An 18,626-nucleotide genomic window follows, 5' to 3' on the forward strand; every position below is an offset into this window, starting at 1 on the left:
ACTTGCGGATTAGCACTCTCAGGGACCGTTATCACCAAGTAAGAGGACCACACCAAGGTTGGATGAAATCCCAAGACTAGAAGAGCTAAGATCGTATACCTAAGTATACACCTCATTCCAAAAATAGTGCTGAAGCGCCAAGAGACTTAATATACAATCTTACAGAAATAATCCTGCGCTTGCTTTGCCACTGTATAATCAGTTACTCAAAGTCTCTTTAGCCTGAGTTTCAATGGTTCTTTCATTGATTCGGCCGTCCAGACTTCCTTCTCAACCGGAGACTCCACTGGTCCGTTAATTCTGTTGTAGTGAATCCAACCTCTCTCCACCGTCCTTTATCGCTGTTTCGGTAGTCAAAAGAGTCTGGTATGGCCCTTCCCAATCCGGTTGTAATTTAGTCTCTGCCCATGACTTCACAAGGACCCAATCTCCCGGATTGGATGAACAGCAAAATTGAGAGGTGGAGTCTGTGCGAGTGAACCCTGTCTCCTGAGAAAAGATAAATAGGAGGACAGGCCCAGTATATATTTTCTTAAGAACAAGTCCTTAGTCTCGGGGATCGGCAGTGCCCCTGTCGTTCCCAAGTATGGCAGCCCAAATAATATTTCATAAGGGGACAGATCCAAATCTTTCCTTGGAGCCGTTCGCACTCGTTGGAATGCTATCGGCAAACATCGGGTCCAGAGGAGTCTGGTTTCTAATACCAATTCGGACAACTGTCTTTTAAGAGTTTGGTTCACCCTCTCGACCCTCCCTGAAGACGGAGGGTGCCAGGGGGTGTGAAAATCCCAGGAGATTTCCAAGTTTTGCATTATTCCCTCAAGCACCTTCGAGGTGAAGTGACTTCCCTGGTCTGAGTCTATACGCTCCACTATCCCATACTGGGGAACTATCTGCTCAAGAATGATCTTAGACACCCCACTTGCTGTCACTGCGGCCAGGGGGTATGCTTCCACCCAACCGGATAAATGATCTATTATAACCAACATTTATTTTAGCCGTCCTACCCGGGGCAATTCAGTGTAATCCACCTGTATGCTCTGGAATGGTTATAGCCCAGGGTCTTTCCCATCTGGGACCTGTTTCCTTTGTACCTTCTTGTTTATCTTTTTATATGTTATACAGCCTTCACACATCTGTTTGGCAATTGTGTATATCCCTTTCCATCCATATTTCCTAAGAACCAAATCACACATGGCCTGCACTCCACAATGACTCTCCTGATGTAGGACAGCCATGATTTCTCGCACCAGCATCTTAGATAACATTTCCCGACCATCGGGTAGCACCCATTTCCCTTCTACCATTTTTGTAGCCCCTAGTTCCTCCAACTCCTTCTCTTCCCTAGCATTAAATAGGGGTCTCCCCGTAGGTTCCTGTATTGTACGGACCAAGGTAAATATCTGGGTGACCTGTGGGTTCAATGCTGCCTCCTTAGCGACTTCATTCGCCAACCTATTTCCTCTTATCTCGGGATCATCTCCCCTCTGATGACCATTAATGTGGACTATGGCTATCTCCTTTGGAAGCACAAAGGGATTCCAATACTTGCTGAACTAATGCCTCATGAACCAGTTCTTTACCTCTACTGTTTACCAGTCCTCTCCTGCCATATTTTCCCGAATGTGTGTGCCACCCCGAAGGCATATTAGAATCTGTGTAGACAGTTCCTTCCTTCCCCTCCAGAGTTTTAAGAGCGCGATCTAGTGCATAGAGTTCGCAGGTCTGTGCCGACCAGTCATTGGGCAACCTACCAGCCTTGACTACACTCCCCTCTATTCTGTCCACTACCACATATCCATTACGTCTTTTGCCTTCAATTACTCTGGAGGACCCATCCACAGCCTGGCCCCTGCGTGGAGAGGGACGTCTCTAAGGTCCATTCTTACTTTAGTCTGATACTCTATAATGTCAAGACAGTCGTGTTCTGGGTCCGAGGGAACTACGTCCTCCCCCCTTCCAGAGAAAAGTAGCTGTATTCAGACAAGTGTCTGTGATCAATGTAAGGTCATCCTTCTCTATTAAAATTGCTTCATATTTTAAAATTCTAGAGTCCGTTAGCCACCGCCCTGCCTTCTGGTTCAGTATGGCCTGTACTTGATGTGGGGTGCTTATTATCAATGCCCCGCCGAATGTGAGTTTTCAACTTTCTTCCAACAGTAACGCAGTTGCTGCTACTGCCTGCACACACTCGGGCCATCCTCTAGAAACTGGATCTAATAATTTAGACAAGAATGCTACCAGCTGTTTCATCCCTCCCCATCGCTGGGTCAGGACTCCTAGGGCTGCTCCCTTATCAACGGTGGCAAACAAGTGAAAGGGCTTATCTAGGGAAGCAACGCCAGGACAGGGGCATGGATCAAACTTTTCTTCAATCCTACTACTAATTCTTTTTCTTCCTCTGTCCACTTTAACACTGTGGTTCTTCTTCCAGCAATTTTAGGTATAATTTCTTTGTCTTTTGGGCGAACGACTCGATCCATAATCTACAGTATCCTGTTAGCCCCAGAAATTTCCTCAATTCCCACTTAGTCCGAGGGAGTGGCATTCCCATTATCCCTTCAATCCTTTCATGACTTATTTTCCTTTTTCCTTCACTGACCAGGTGTCCTTAGTATTTTACTTCCCTTTCTACATATTGTAATTTGTTCCTCAAAACCCTCAATCCCTGTTGTCCCAGAAAATTTAGGAATTGATTAGTTGCTTCCATTGTTCCCTTCTCATCTTCTCCCATGACCAATAGGTCATCTACATATTGCAGCAAATTTGCCCCTTGGGGACTTATAAACTTTTCCAAAATTTGTTCTAAAACCTGGCCAAACCTGGGGACTCAGTGAATCCCTGAGGAAGCATTGTCCATCTATATTGCTGTTTCCACCCCATTCTTGGGTCTTCCCACTCAAAGGTGAACATGTTTCTGCTTTCCTCTGCCTGGGGCATGCCCAAACGACATCCTTTAGGTCCACTACACTGAACCACTTGTGGTCATGTGGGATTTTACTCAAGAGGGTATAAGGATTAGGGACTACCGGGTGTCGAGTCTGTACTATCCTGTTAAGTGCCCTTAGATCTTATACCAGACGATAGGTACCATCTGTTTTCTTTACTGGCAAAATGGGGGTATTATAGGGGACATGCAGGGTTCCAGCAGGCGGTCCCTAATTAATCCCTCAATCACGGGTTGTAGCTCCCTTCTTCCTTTGGTCGAAATCGGGTATTGTCTTTCACATACCGTCTCCCCCACCTCTTTCAAGCTGATCTTGAGAGGGGGAATCTGCAATCCCCCTCAATTGCCTTCCTGTGCCCTTACTGTGGGGTCTATATGTTTTTCCTCTTCCTTGGTCAAAAGGGCGATTTTTACTCCTAGTTGTCGGTCGCTCACCCCGATCCCTAGTCCCAGTAATATAATTAAGTCTCTTCCTAACAAACTACTTCCGATGTCCGGAATTTTTCCTTCATCACTTTCGATCGTCATACGTTCAAATACGGGGACTTGTAAATCCATCCCCCTTTACACCGGACACTGTTACCTTTTGTTTTGTAAATTGTACTCCTTTGGGTATAAAATTTAAGGATGATCATACTGCCCCCGTATCTATTAAGAAAATTGTATCCTCTTTATGAGGTCCCACCTTTAGATTTATCAAGGGTTCCCAGTGGGTCCCCATGGGGAAGGAACGCCTGACGCCCTATTCTTCACCAAAATTCATAAGCAGTATCGCCCTCTCTTCCCTTTTCAGATCTGGACACTCCCGCTTAAAGTGACCTGTCTTTCCACAGTAGTAACATCCCGCCTGTGGGGATTTCGTAATTTTGTTTACGAACAGGATTGTACGTAGAATTTTGCTTCAACGTACGTACGAAATTCAAGGTACGAACGAAGGTACGAATGCAAAAAGCCCGTGTGCGACCACGTGGTTTCATTGTTCTGCTTTGCTACGAGTTGTTGAACACAAAAGCTCTCAGGCCCTGCGTGATCTCATTCAGTTCGTCTTTGGCGTGTGCACTGTGAACAGCGTTCGTTGCTATGTCCAAGCGTTCTTACGCTATCCGAGCCATGGGAAAAATGATTCAGTTCGCGAACTTTTCGGTTCGCGAACCGGGTCCCAGAACGGATTAAGTTCGTAAATCGAGGCGCTACTGTACTTTCTCATTGAGTCCCGCAGCCTCAGTAAAAATGCTGAGGGAGTCTCATCTTTCTCTTGTCAGACCTCAAATGCCTTTGTTAAATTCTGGGATTTAGGAACTGCCTCTCTGATTCCTTTTATTATTAAGTCTTTGAGGTCCTTCATCTGGGTTTGGTCAGCTGCCTCGTTGTTCCCCCAGCCTGGGTCTGTATTGGGAAACTTCTGTTAAGCCGTCATAACTTCCTCCCCAGGAGGGTGTTCTCGTTCCCACAACCTCATAGCAGCTCTTCTGATCATCCCTCTCTCTTCCCCAGTGAAGAGAATATTTAAAATAGACATCAACTCCGTCCAAGTGTATAGGTTGGGACCTAGGAATTGATCTAATTGTTCAGAATCTTCAATAAGAAGTTTCATCTCCTTCTTAAAGGTCCTGACTTCGCCGCTTGTTAAAGGGGCATTTATGAAGCCAATTATTCTTTGCCCTATGGGAACTTCCCTGAGAGGGTATACATTTGTCTCTTGGTGTCGTTCATTTAATTTCGGGAATGGATATTCCTCAATATCCTTTTCTAATCGCTTTACTTCCTTCATCAGTCCTCCTTTCGGGACTTTTGGTTTCAAAACCTTCACCTGTTCATCTTCCCCCTCCCCTTGGTCGCTACCAGCCGCCACACCTAACCCAAGGCTATCGGCTTGTAGATCGTCAGGCTCATTTTGTGGGGGGGGGGGGTCATATGGTGGGGGCAAATGGTCAAGAACATTCCAAGGGGGAGGGGGTGCCGAGGGTGACTTTTCCTCCTTTCCTGTCATAGTTTTCATACTATATAAACGCATGTCTCGACTGCCCTGCCAGCAGGAGGCTTAGTCAGACTCCTCTTTGGAGAAAGATTGTTTTTCATTAACATATGACTTCAACAATTGACAGACCCAATCCTCTTCCGACCCATATTTTGGCTGAAAGACTGATGGTGAACAAATACTCTCTTTGGTCCAGACAAAACAACAATATTTTATCATAGTTTTCTTATCCTCCTCCATTGTTCAAGAATTATTTTTCCAGTTTTTCAACATCCGTCTCAAGGGACTTTCTGGAGGGATGTCTTCTGGGACTTCTTTACCCTTTATCCCAGGCGCCTCATTTTTGCTTCCTTTGCCTCCCATAGTGGTCAACTTGGCAATCCCTTAATTTGACAGGTATCACACTCCCAGTCACAAAAGCAATTCTAACTCAAACCCCAATCAAACCTAGGGGACTCTAACCCCAATCAAATCCAGGGGAACATCCCTCCCAAAGGACTTTCCGGAGGGATGTTTTTCCGGGACTTCTCTAGCCGTTTTCCCAGGTGTCTTATTTGACATCCCCGCCTCTCCCCCACCACCCCCGGCCAGGGCTCATTGCCTCCCGTGGTGTTCAACCCATCAGTCGCTTAATTCAACAGGCATCACACCCCCCAGTCTCTTTTCTTCCTTGATCCATGCACGGATTTGCCTGACTGCAGCTGTGCCTTCTATTCCATGCCTGCCCTATTTTCCTGTCCTAGTTCGGAATGACTCCCTTAGGATCCTCGTCAATCGACCGGATGGAGCACCCACCAACGAAAGACACAGGACTGTTCTAAAAGGAACGGGACGCGTCTTCCCAGTCGTCGATGGTGACCACTCCGCCGGTGATGACAGTATCCCGGACGACGCCCCCAATTGTGAGAAATGATTCTCACTCTTCAATAATTTCAGTCTGAGTCAAATTCCGAAGCAGGTATTTATTAAAACATTCTTATAAGAATGGGTGTCCGACAAGTAGGCACACTGATCAACAGGTTACATCGCAAGTTATACAGTTCAGCTGAGCGTCTCGGTACTCCTCTTTTAGCTTATTGGCTTAGCATGCAACGCGTCAAACCTATCATAAGCTACTGACTTCACTCCTCCTCTGTTTACTTCTCCCGCTACTCTAAGCCTGTCGCCCCTTATTCTTGTTTGTTCCTTGCCTTATTTGGCCTTATACGTGACAAAGTGCAGGTGTTAGCTTGACTGTTTTACCACATAGTTGACTGTTCCATTATGTCTTTCTGTGATCTATTGTTAGCATGCATCCCCATCACTGCAAGCTGTGTACGTGCTTGATAGATCAACAATTCTTCCCCACACTGAGCCTTGTGACCTGTTTGTGGTTAAGTAAAAACAATGACTGCAGATGCTGGAAACCAGAGCAGGAAAACACAGCAGTTCAGGCAGCATCCGAGGAGCAGGAAAATCGACGTTTCGGGCAAAAGCCCTTCATCAGGAATAAGGCAGAGTGCCTGAAGGGTGGAGAGATAAATGAGAGGAAGGTGGGGGTGGGGAGAAAGTAGCATAGAGTGCAATAGGTGAGTGGGGGAGGGGATGAAGGTAATAGGTCAGAGAGGAGGGTGGAGTGGATAGGTGGGAAAGAAGATAGGCAGGTAGGACAAGTCATGGGGACAGTGCTGAGCTGGAAGTTTGGAACTGGAGTGAGGTGGGGGAAGGGGAAATGAGGAAACTGTTGAAGTCCACATTGATGCCCTGCGGTTGAAGTGTTCCGAGGCAGAAGATGAGGCGTTCTTCCTCCAGGCGTCTGGTGGTGAGGGAGCGGCGGTGAAGGAGGCCCAGGACCTCCATGTCCTTGGCAGAGTGGGAGGGGGGTTGTAATTTTGGGCCACAGGGCGGTGTGGTTGATTGGTGCGGCTGTCCCAGAGAGGTTCCCTAAAGCGCTCTTTGTCAGTGTCAAGTCAGTCGTCATTAATGGAGGCGTCCAGTCTCCCCATTGTAGAGGAGACCACATCGGGAGCAATGGATACAATAAATGATATTAGTGGATGTGCAGGTAAAACTTTGATGGATGTGGAAGGCTCCTTTGGGGCCTTGGATGGAGGTGAGGGAGGAGGTGTAGGCGCAGGTTTTGCAATTCCTGCGGTGGCAGGGGAAGGTGCCAGGATGGGAGGGTGAGTTGTAGGGGGCGTGGACCTGATTAGGTAGTCACGGAGGGAACGGTCTTTGCGGCAAGTGGAAAGGGGTGGGGAGGGAAATATATCTCTGGTGGTGGGGTCCGTTTGGAGGTGGCGGAAATGTTGTCGGATGATTTAGTTTATGCGAAGGTTGGTAGGGTGGAAGGTGAGCACCAAGGGGTTCTGTCCTTGTTACGGTTGGAAGGGTGGGGTCTCAGGGCAGAGGTGCGGGATGTGGCATTGGAGGGCACCTTTAACCATGTGGGAAGGCAAATTGCGGTCTCTAAATAAGGAGGCCATCTGGTGTGTTCTGTGGTGGAACTGGTCCTCCTGGGAGCAGATACAGCGGAATTGGAGGAATTGGGAATACAAGATGGCATTTTTGCATGAGGTAGGGTGGTAAGAGGTATAATCCAGGTAGCTGTGGGAGTTGGTGGGTTTGTAAAAAATGTCAGTGTCAAGTCGGTCGTCATTAATGGAGATGGAGAGGTCCAGGAAGGGGAGGGAGGTGTCAGAGATGGTTCAGGTAAATTTAAGGTCAGGGTGGAATGTGTTGGTGAAGTTGATGAATTGCTCAAGCTCCTCGCGGGAGCACGAGGTGGCACCAATGCAGTCATCAATGTAGCGGAGGAAGAGGTGGGGAGTGGTGCCGGTGTAATTACGGAAGATCAACTGTTCTACGTAGCCAACAAAGAGACAGGCACAGCTGGGGCCCATGGTTGTGTATGTGCTTGTTAAAGCAACATTTCGTCCCCTGTAGTCCACACTGAGCCTTATGACCTCTGATTGTGGTTTTTCTGCACCACTGAGCCTTATATTTTTCACAATTTTTTTTGTTACAAGCCTCTTGCAGAAGGAACAGTGATATTTTTCACAAACATATTCTCCTCAAGGAGTAGGCCATTCATGGCTGATCTTTTTGTGGCCTCAGCTCCACTTACCCACCCTCTCACCAGCCCCTTAAGTCCTTTGCTATTCAAAAAATTATCTATCTTAGCTGTACAAACATTCAGTGAGGAAGCTTCAATAAGTTCCTCCTCAGTTCCTCCTGCTTCCCCTAATTTTGAGGCTATGCCCTGTTGTCCTAGTTTCACCTGCCAGTGGAAACATCCTTTCTACTTGTGTCTTGTTTATTCCCTTCATAATTTTATATGTTTCTGTAAGATCCATCCTCATCTTTCTCAATTCCCTGGGACAGCGCCGCCTTGTGATTGGGTTTGTTTGTGTCAGGGTCTGACTTCTTCTACCCCGCCCCCCATCCAACACATCGGCCTGTGATTGGCTGTCTCTGAGAGAGGCGCCGGGTTCTATCTGACGTTCCCCGAGACAGAGCGGGCTGTGATTGTTTTGCCCCCGAGCCCGCACCGGTTTATAATTGGCTCGCCTTGACACAACGTGACAGGACTGGGCTCCGATTGGCTGTGGTGCGGCTGGGCTCTGATTGGCTACAGTGTGACAGGAAAGTGTGACTGGGGGCGTAATCTGAGGCTTTGATTGACTGGTGTGACTGGAGGGGCGCTCTGATTGGCAGTGGTGTGACCGGGGGTGTGGTCCGGTCTCTGATTGGTTGTATGGGTTTCCGATTGGCTGTGTTGCCCCTGGAGGTGCGGCCTGCGTTTCCGAAAGGCTGTGATATGGCTTGGGGTTTGGTCTTTGCGTGTGTCTGGGGGCGTGGCCTGGATCCCCGAATGGCCGTGGTGCGTCTTGGGGTGTGGCCTTGCTCTCCGATTGGCTGTGATGTGTCTGGGGGTGTGGTCCGAGCTCTGATTGGCTGCCCGGGATGTTTGAAATTTAACTGTAGTGAGGGCGCGGGCGCTGAGCCGGAGCCGCAGACAAAGACCGAGACTGACCGTGAGGGGTGAGTTGTTGCTGTACCGACCCACTCTGTGAGCCGGAGGCCGCGGTATAGAGTTGCGGGTCACTCTGGGCTGCCGGTGGTACGGCAGCGGCCGGCAGGGAGAAGGCTCAGCTCCGCTCGCTGCGGCTAGGCCTCAGACACCCCTCAAACCACATCTCCCCCCAGTCAGTGCGGGAAAAATCCCCCAATGCTGCCCCCACTTCACACCCCTCCCCCACCCCCCACCTTACACTGCCCTGACATACCCCTCCCCCCCCACCTTACACTGCCCTCTTCCCCCCCCACCTTACACTGCCCTCTTCCCCCCCCCACTTTACACTGCCCTCTTCCCCCCCCACCTCACACTGCCCTCTTTCCCCCCCACCTTACTCTGCCCTCTTTCCCCCCCCCACCTTACACTGCCCTCTTCCCCCCCCCACCTTACACTGCCCTCTTCCCCCCCCACCTCACACTGCCCTCTTTCTCCCCCCCACCTTACACTGCCCTCTTCCCCCCCACCTTACACTGCCCTCTTCCCCCCCCACCTTACACTGCCCTCTTCCCCCCCCACCTTACACTGCCCTCTTCCCCCCCCACCTTACACTGCCCTCTTCCCCCCCCACCTTACACTGCCCTCTTCCCCCCCCACCTTACACTGCCCTCTTCCCCCCCCACCTTACACTGCCCTCTTCCCCCCCCACCTTACACTGCCCTCTTCCCCCCCCACCTTGCACTGCCCTCTTCCCCCCCACCTTACACTGCCCTCTTCCCCCCCCCACCTTGCACTGCCCTCTTCCCCCCCCACCTTGCACTGCCCTCTTCCCCCCCCACCTTACACTGCCCTCTTCCCCCCCACCTTACACTGCCCTCTTCCCCCCCCACCTTACACTGCCCTCTTCCCCCCCCACCTTACACTGCCCTCTTCCCCCCCCACCTTACACTGCCCTCTTCCCCCCCCACCTTACACTGCCCTCTTCCCCCCCCACCTTACACTGCCCTCTTCCCCCCCCACCTTACACTGCCCTCTTTCCCCCCCCACCTTACACTGCCCTCTTTCCCCCCCCACCTTACACTGCCCTCTTCCCCCCCCACCTTACACTGCCCTCTTCCCCCCCCACCTTACACTGCCCTCTTCCCCCCCCACCTTACACTGCCCTCTTCCCCCCCCACCTTACACTGCCCTCTTCCCCCCCCCACCTTACACTGCCCTCTTCCCCCCCCCACCTTACACTGCCCTCTTCCCCCCCCCCACCTTACACTGCCCTCTTCCCCCTGCCACCTTACACTGCCCTCTTCCCCCCCCACCTTACACTGCCCTCTTCCCCCCCCACCTTACACTGCCCTCTTCCCCCCCCACTTTACACTGCCCTCTTCCCCCCCCACCTTACACTGCCCTCTTCCCCCCCCCACCTTACACTGCCCTCTTCCCCCCCCACCTTACACTGCCCTCTTCCCCCCCCCACCTTACACTGCCCTCTTCCCCCCCCCACCTTACACTGCCCTCTTCCCCCCCCCCCACCTTACACTGCCCTCTTCCCCCCCCACCTTACACTGCCCTCTTCCCCCCCCACCTTACACTGCCCTCTTCCCCCCCCACCTTACACTGCCCTCTTCCCCCCCCACCTTACACTGCCCTCTTCCCCCCCCCACCTTACACTGCCCTCTTCCCCCCCCACCTTACACTGCCCTCTTCCCCCCCCACCTTACACTGCCCTCTTCCCCCCCCACCTTACACTGCCCTCTTCCCCCCCCCACCTTACACTGCCCTCTTCCCCCCCCCACCTTACACTGCCCTCTTCCCCCCCCACCTTACACTGCCCTCTTCCCCCCCCACCTTACACTGCCCTCTTCCCCCCCCCCACCTTACACTGCCCTCTTCCCCCCCCCACCTTACACTGCCCTCTTCCCCCCCCCACCTTACACTGCCCTCTTCCCCCCCCCACCTTACACTGCCCTCTTCCCCCCCCCACCTTACACTGCCCTCTTCCCCCCCCACCTTACGCTGCCCTCTTCCCCCCCACCTTACGCTGCCCTCTTCCCCCCCCCCACCTTACACTGCCCTCTTCCCCCCCCCACCTTACACTGCCCTCTTCCCCCCCCCACCTTACACTGCCCTCTTCCCCCCCCCACCTTACACTGCCCTCTTCCCCCCCCACCTTACACTGCCCTCTTCCCCCCCCACCTTACACTGCCCTCTTCCCCCCCCCACCTTACACTGCCCTCTTCTCCCCCCCACCTTACACTGCCCTCTTCTCCCCCCCACCTTACACTGCCCTCTTCTCCCCCCCACCTTACACTGCCCTCTTCTCCCCCCCACCTTACACTGCCCTCTTCCCCCCCCCACCTTACACTGCCCTCTTCCCCCCCCCCCACCTTACACTGCCCTCTTCCCCCCCCCCCCACCTTACACTGCCCTCTTCCCCCCCCCACCTTACACTGCCCTCTTCCCCCCCCCACCTTACACTGCCCTCTTCCCCCCCCCCCACCTTACACTGCCCTCTTCCCCCCCCCCACCTTACACTGCCCTCTTCCCCCCCCCCACCTTACACTGCCCTCTTCCCCCCCCCACCTTACACTGCCCTCTTCCCCCCCCACCTTACACTGCCCTCTTCCCCCCCCCCACCTTACACTGCCCTCTTCCCCCCCCCACCTTACACTGCCCTCTTCCCCCCCCCCACCTTACACTGCCCTCTTCCCCCCCCCCACCTTACACTGCCCTCTTCCCCCCCCCACCTTACACTGCCCTCTTCCCCCCCCCACCTTACACTGCCCTCTTCCCCCCCCCACCTTACACTGCCCTCTTTCCCCCCCCACCTTACACTGCCCTCTTTCCCCCCCCCCCCACCTTACACTGCCCTCTTCCCCCCCCACCTTACACTGCCCTCTTCCCCCCCCACCTTACACTGCCCTCTTCCCCCCCCCACCTTACACTGCCCTCTTCCCCCCCCCACCTTACACTGCCCTCTTTCCCCCCCCACCTTACACTGCCCTCTTTCCCCCCCCCCCACCTTACACTGCCCTCTTCCCCCCCCACCTTACACTGCCCTCTTTCCCCCCCCCACCTTACACTGCCCTCTTCCCCCCCCCCACCTTACACTGCCCTCTTCCCCCCCCCCACCTTACACTGCCCTCTTCCCCCCCCCACCTTACACTGCCCTCTTTCCCCCCCCACCTTACACTGCCCTCTTCCCCCCCCCCCCACCTTACACTGCCCTCTTCCCCCCCCACCTTACACTGCCCTCTTCCCCCCCCACCTTACACTGCCCTCTTCCCCCCCCCCCACCTTACACTGCCCTCTTCCCCCCCCCCACCTTACACTGCCCTCTTCCCCCCCCCCCACCTTACACTGCCCTCTTCCCCCCCCCACCTTACTCTGCCCTCTTTCCCCCCCCACCTTACACTGCCCTCTTTCCCCCCCCCCACCTTACACTGCCCTCTTTCCCCCCCCCACCTTACACTGCCCTCTTTCCCCCCCCCACCTTACACTGCCCTCTTCCCCCCCCCCCACCTTACACTGCCCTCTTCCCCCCCCCCACCTTACACTGCCCTCTTCCCCCCCCCCACCTTACACTGCCCTCTTCCCCCCCCCACCTTACACTGCCCTCTTCCCCCCCCACCTTACACTGCCCTCTTCCCCCCCCCCCCCCCCCCCCCACCACCACCACCATCTTACACTGCCCTCTCATCCCCCCCCCCACCTTACACTGCCAGGATGGGTCTTTGTTTTACCCAGCACGACATGGTAGTGTCAGGGTTTGGGTGTAACACAGAGACACAATGAGTGTGTGTGTTCTGTTGTGGTCAGGTCTACGGAGTTCAAGCTTGTGGTTATGATTCTCCAGCAACAATTGGTAATGGTGCAGGTTTCTTTCAGAGGGTTTGCAGTTGATGCCTCAGTGTTCCCAGACTTTAGTTGGAGGGGAACAAAAACAGAAATTGCTCGAGAAACTCCGCAGACCTGGAGGGAAAGCAACATTCACGTTTTGAGTCTAGTCAGCTTTTGACAGAACATTCCAAGTGAAGGGAATTCATACTCATCTGTGTAAGGTGTTATGTTTGTCTGAGTAAATATGTCATCTCGAGCAAAGTGGCTCTGGTTCTTCCTGCTCTCTTTCCAGCCTTACTGCATAGCTCTTTGAATTTGTCAGTGAGCTGACAAGAGAATGGCAAAAATGAGAACTGCTGATGCTGGAAACCAGAGTCTAGATTAGTGGTGCTGGAAAAGCACAGCAGGTCAGGCAGCATCCGTGGACCAGGTGATTTTTCCTGCTCCTCGGATGCTGCCTGACCTCCTGTGCTTTTCCAGCACCACTCTAATCCTGACAAGGGAATGGGTCATCTGTGAAGTCCAGATTCTTTGGAGTTTATGTTCGTTGTCATCCCACATATTAATGTATGACCTCCTTGGCATTGCATCCAGGAGCACTTAATTCTACAAGTGTAAAGTAGTACCTGAGCAGTTTTTAATTCTTCATGCTCTCAATGGACTAAGGCTTGAAAACAAAAGTTATGACACCTTAAGCCTACATTTTCACTGCTGAACTCCAGAGTGGAGACCTCTCAAGGCGGACATGTGACTTTGGTATGACCGCACCGCATCATTCCTGGCTGCCTCCTTCACACTGAAAATAATGCCAATGCCCCTGTATTGAGCAATGTTTTCACAAGTCTATTAGCGTACTGTCAAAAAGTGTGGCGCTGGAAAAGCACAGTAGGTCAGGCAGCATCAAGGAGGGGAGTCAGGGTGCTGCCTGACCTGCTATGCTTTTTCAGTGACCTTTTGACTGATCTCCAGCACCTGCAGTCCTCACTTTTTCTATAAGAGTACTGCTAGCTAACCTTAAATTAACGATCATGTTGGAGCTGGATAAGAGCAAATTTGAGAAACTCTTAGCTTTTCATCTTGAATTCTTTGTAGAGTAGCATAGCCTGGGTATGTTGTCACTGGGTGAAAAGTGAATATTTGGGATTTATAACTATTCATCTGATCTTGAAGGGGGGTGTGTGATAATCCTGTCTTGTGTGGCGGTGGTGGGTAGAAGAGAAGAGGTGTGAACTAAGGATTATAAGTTATCTTTGTAGGTGACCACGGCTTTACTGATAGTGGGATAAGGCATTTAAGTAAAGTAAATTTTGGTTCGGAGTCATTTTACTATCAAAAAGAAAAACTGAATTATTTGAAGTCCCACCGTGGAGCGTCGGTGGTTGAGGGGTGACATTGTACAGATTTATAAAATCATGAAGGGTATGGATAAATTGAATAGTCAAGGTCTTTGTCCCAGGATAAGGAAGTCTAAAACTGGAAGACATAACTTTAAGATGAGAGGGAAAAGCTTTAAAGAGGACCTGATAAATGTTTTCACAGTGGGTGGTGTGTTTATGGAATAAGCTGCCAGAGGAGGTGGTACAGGCAGGTACAATTAGAACATTTAAAGGCATTCAGATGGGTACATAAGTAGGAAAGGTTTAGAGGGATACAGGCTAAATGCTGGCAAACAAGACTAGCTTAGTTGGGGATAGTGTGTGGATGAGTTGGACCGAAGAGTCTGTTTCTGTGACCTGTGACTCTAAGGCTTAAAAACTGGGAAGTGACCAGTGTTAATTCTTATTCCTCTCCTCACTTAGTTGTCCTGACTTCAACATACTGAAGGTATTTTCAAACTCCCTGTCCTCTCCACCATGCATCATCTCAATGTTTATTGTTTATTTAGCTCTGTCAAAAGGCAAGCTTTTTTAATTCATGGGATGCACCTACTGGCTAATTTTGTTACTCATCCCGAAATGCCTTAAGGGCAATTCAAGACTGTTGTGGGCTTGGAGTCAAATAGGCTAAATCTGATAAGGATGGTAGATTTCTTTCACTGAAGGATATTAATTAACTAGATGGGTTTTTATGACAGTTGCTAATCATCTTCGTTGTCAAGGGATTATGCTCCTGTGCTCCTTGGTCTGTTTGTTCTGCAACACTCCCTCGGGCTCTACCATTAACTGTGCAAGTCCTGCCTTGGTTTACCCTACCAAAACACAATACCTCACTTTTTATCTAAGTTAAACTCCACCTGTCACTCCTCGTCCTATTGTCCCATCTGATCAAGCTCCCAAATGTCCATTTCTAACTTTTTGTCCAGTGACTGATACAGTCACCATTAGAAAACTTTTATTACAGATTTTTGATTGAAACCAAATTTGACCATTTGCCATGAAGGGGATCCGATTATGAGGGACAGGGTTTATGTTCATTTATGGATTAGGGATAAGTCAGCATGGCTTTGTGCATGGACAATCTTGTCTCATGAACTTGGTTGAGTTGAAGAGGTGACAAATAAGATTGAAGGCAGAGCCGTGGATGTTGTCTACATGGGCTTCAGCAAAGCATGTGACAAGATTCAGGATGATAGACTAGTTAGTAAGGTTAGATCACATGGCATCCGGGGGGAGCTTGCCAATTGGATGCAAAGTTGGCTTGAAGTTGGAGACAGACTGAGGTGATGCTGGAGGGCCGGTTTTCAGACTGGAGGCCAATGGTATGCCAAAAGGAACGGTGCTGGGTCCACAGCTTTTTATTACTTATATAAATGATTTGGATGTGAATATAGGAGTTATGGTTAATAAGTTTATAGCTGACATGAAAATAGGTGGTGTAGGGAACAGTGAAGATTATTATCTGAGTACAATGGGACCTTGATCAGATGGAGTTTAATTTAGATAAATGTGAAGTGTTGCATTTTGGTAAGGCAAACCAGGGCAGGACTTCAACACTTAATGGTTGAGCCTGAGGGAGTGTTTAAAAATGTGTTGCTGGAAAAGAGCAGCAGGTCAGGCAGCATCAAAGGAGCAGGAGAATCGACGTTTCTGGCATAAGCCCTTCTTCAGGATTATGCCCGAAACGTCGATTCTCCTGCTCCTTTGATGCTGCCTGACCTGCTGCGCTTTTCCAGCAACACATTTTTAAGCTCTGATCTCCAGCATCTGCAGTCCTCACTTTCTCCTGAGGGAGTTTTGTAGAACAAAGAGACTAAGGGGTGCAGGTGCATAATTCCTCGACAGTGGAGCCTCAGGTAGGCAGGCTGGTGAAGGTGGTGTTTGGAATGCTTGCCTTCATTCGTCAGAACATTTGAGGATAGGAGTTGGAATGTCATGTGGCTGTACAGAACATTGCTGAGGCTCCTTTTGGAATACTACGTACAATTCTGGTCAGCTTTCTATGGGAGGGATGCTGTTGAACTTGAGAGGGCGCAGAAAAGATTTAAAAGGATGTTGCTGGGACTGAAGAGCCTGAGCCACAGGGAGAGGCTGAATAGGCTGGGGCTTTTTCCCCTGGACCATTAAACACTGAAGGGTGACCTTATAGAGGTTTATAAAATCATACAGAACATGGATAGGGTAAACAGCCAAGGTTGTTTCCCCAGGGTAAGGGAGTCTAAAACTAGAGATATAGGTTTAAGGTGAGTGGAGAAAGATTTTAAGATGACCTGGGAGGGGTAACATTTTCACGCAGAGGGTAGTGTATGCATGGAATGAGCTGCCAGAGGAAGTGGTGGAGGTGGGTACAATTACATCATTTAAAAGGTATCTGGATGGGTACATGAATAGGAAGGGTTTATAAGGATGTGGAATTGGATCAGTTTGGGCTCTTTGATTTGCACAGATTGCACTGAAGGATCAATTTCCATGCTGAATGACTTTACGGCTCTAAAATCACTTCTTGTTTTTCTAAACTGCAGTGAGTATAAGCCTAAGTAACGTAACCACTCTCTCTACATGCTGAAGTCTTTGATGGAACCATCAGACTCCGAAAAAGATCAGAATACCCTGATTTTATAAAGCTAGTTCCTATCTGAGTTGCTGGATAACCAACAGTACAACACACACAATCTCAGTTTAAAAATCCTTCCTGATAAAGAAGCAGTGCTCCGAAAGCTTGTACTTTCAAGTAAACCTGTTGGGCTATAACTCTGTGTTGTGTAATATTTAACTTTGTCCACCCCAGTCCAACACTGGCACCTCCACATCACTTGTGATCTAGATCAGGGAACGTGATACGAGACAGAATATGGAAGTATGATTGGGACAGGGGAATTCGCCCATGATTAGATAGTTTGGCAGTGATGCTGTAATTACATTCTGTTCATTGGTGAAACAACCTGGTCTTAATTTACTCCATTCATTACATCGGAGAAAGATTGTCTAGACAGATGTGCAAACTGGGGCAGTGTAGCATTCCAATCTGTCCCTCACCCAAGGTCTAGACTCAACAAAGTGACCCATAGTCTGATTGATAGTGGGAAATTTCTTGGAAGCATCTCCGTCTCATCCTAGGCAAACTCTGGAGTTGTAAAAGGGCATTTGCAGCAGTGAGTTGGCTGTTTTGCAGTTTCGAGGTGCACGAGGCTGGGAAGAAGTAATCATGTTGCAAATAAGACTGTGTCCCCTAGCTACTTTTGGTAATGTTTATTTTTCATAAAGGCAAGAATCTAGTTGGAGCCTTTATTAGTGAGACCCTTTTGTACCGGTACATAATTCTGTTCTTCACTTGTTGAGCCAACAAGCTTCATCTTTTCTTCCAGAAAGGAAGAAGCTAGTACATCCATTTGTTCCAAAAACGTCTAATGGAATGTAACTAAATCATATAATGTTAGCAAATTGTAAAAGCCGTTATTTTTGTCAGCCAGTCATAGTGTTGATAATCTTTCAAGACCCTGGGTTAAAGTAGAAGGCTTACTGTCATAAAACTTTAAAATTAAAAATGTGTTGAGTGGTGCGAGGGAGGTAAATCTGAGCCTTTCCTCGAACTACACTTTGTTTATTTGAGAATAATTGCTTCCATTCTTTTCCTTTCAGGAAACAATGCCTGCAAAACGGAAAACAACTGGTCGCAAAAAGAATGCCCTGGAATTAAAGAAATATGAAAAGCTTCAAGCCTTCCTGAAGGATTTTGACATTGAAGGTAGTAAACTCAGTTAACTATACAATATTATTTTGTTAACAAAGTCTGTGTGGATTATTTTTCAGTTCTGAGTAAGTTTTTTGTTTAAACTAGTTAATCTATACAAAAGGTTGGCAAGAATGTTGCCAGGGTTGGAGATTTGAGTTACAGAGGGAGGCTGAATACGCTGTGTCTGTTTTCACTGGGGGTTCGGAGGCTAAGGGGTGACCTTGGTGGTTTATAAAATCATGAGGGGCATGGATAGGGTAAATAGACAAAGTCTTTTCTCTGGGGTGTGCAAGCCCCAAACTAGAGGGCATAGGTTTAGGATGAGAGGGGAAAAATATAAGAGACCTAAGGGGCAACTCTTTGATGCCGAAGGTGATGTGTGTATGGAATGAGCTGCCAGAGGAAGTGGTGGAAGTTGGTACAATTGCAACATTTAACAGGCATCTGGATGGGTATATGAATAGGAAGGGTTTGGACGGATATGGGCCTGGTGCTGGCAGGTGGGACTAAATTGGGTTGGGATATCTAGTCGGCATGGACCAGTTGGACTGAAGGGTCTGTTTTCGTGCTGTACAGCTCTCTGACTCTGCCCTTTTCTTCTTGCAGAGTTATTATTTCTCTGGATTGTAAGATAAAGGAGCAGAAGCAGACCATTCAGCCTGTACAGTTTGCTTTGCTATTCAGTAGCTGATCTGATCATCCTCCACTTTCCTGACATTTCCCTGTAACCCTTACTGATTAAAAATCTGCCTATCCGAACCTTG

The 18,626-nt window shown here is 49.8% G+C and overlaps 1 protein-coding gene across 2 annotated transcripts in view; it reads left to right on the forward strand.

Annotated features, from left to right (window-relative positions):
- Nucleotides 1–18,626, forward strand: part of cdca8 (cell division cycle associated 8) — a 61,661-nt gene that overhangs the window by 7,658 nt on the left and 35,377 nt on the right. The window contains exons 1-2 of one of the 2 annotated variants that reach the window (XM_087976906.1): nucleotides 8,916–8,948; nucleotides 17,768–17,874. In XM_087976906.1, the coding sequence (XP_087833032.1) occupies nucleotides 17,775–17,874 (100 nt within the window). In that variant the 5' untranslated portion in view covers nucleotides 8,916–8,948; nucleotides 17,768–17,774. Of the gene's footprint in view, nucleotides 1–8,915; nucleotides 8,949–17,767; nucleotides 17,875–18,626 lie in introns of those variants that run through there. The other variant, XM_043717888.2, reaches the window with a different exon arrangement.

This window comes from Chiloscyllium plagiosum, unplaced genomic scaffold, assembly GCF_037043375.1.
Source record: "Chiloscyllium plagiosum isolate Xiang-an unplaced genomic scaffold, Cpla_swu_hap1 HiC_scaffold_30, whole genome shotgun sequence".
Classification (NCBI taxonomy): Eukaryota; Metazoa; Chordata; class Chondrichthyes; order Orectolobiformes; family Hemiscylliidae; genus Chiloscyllium; species Chiloscyllium plagiosum.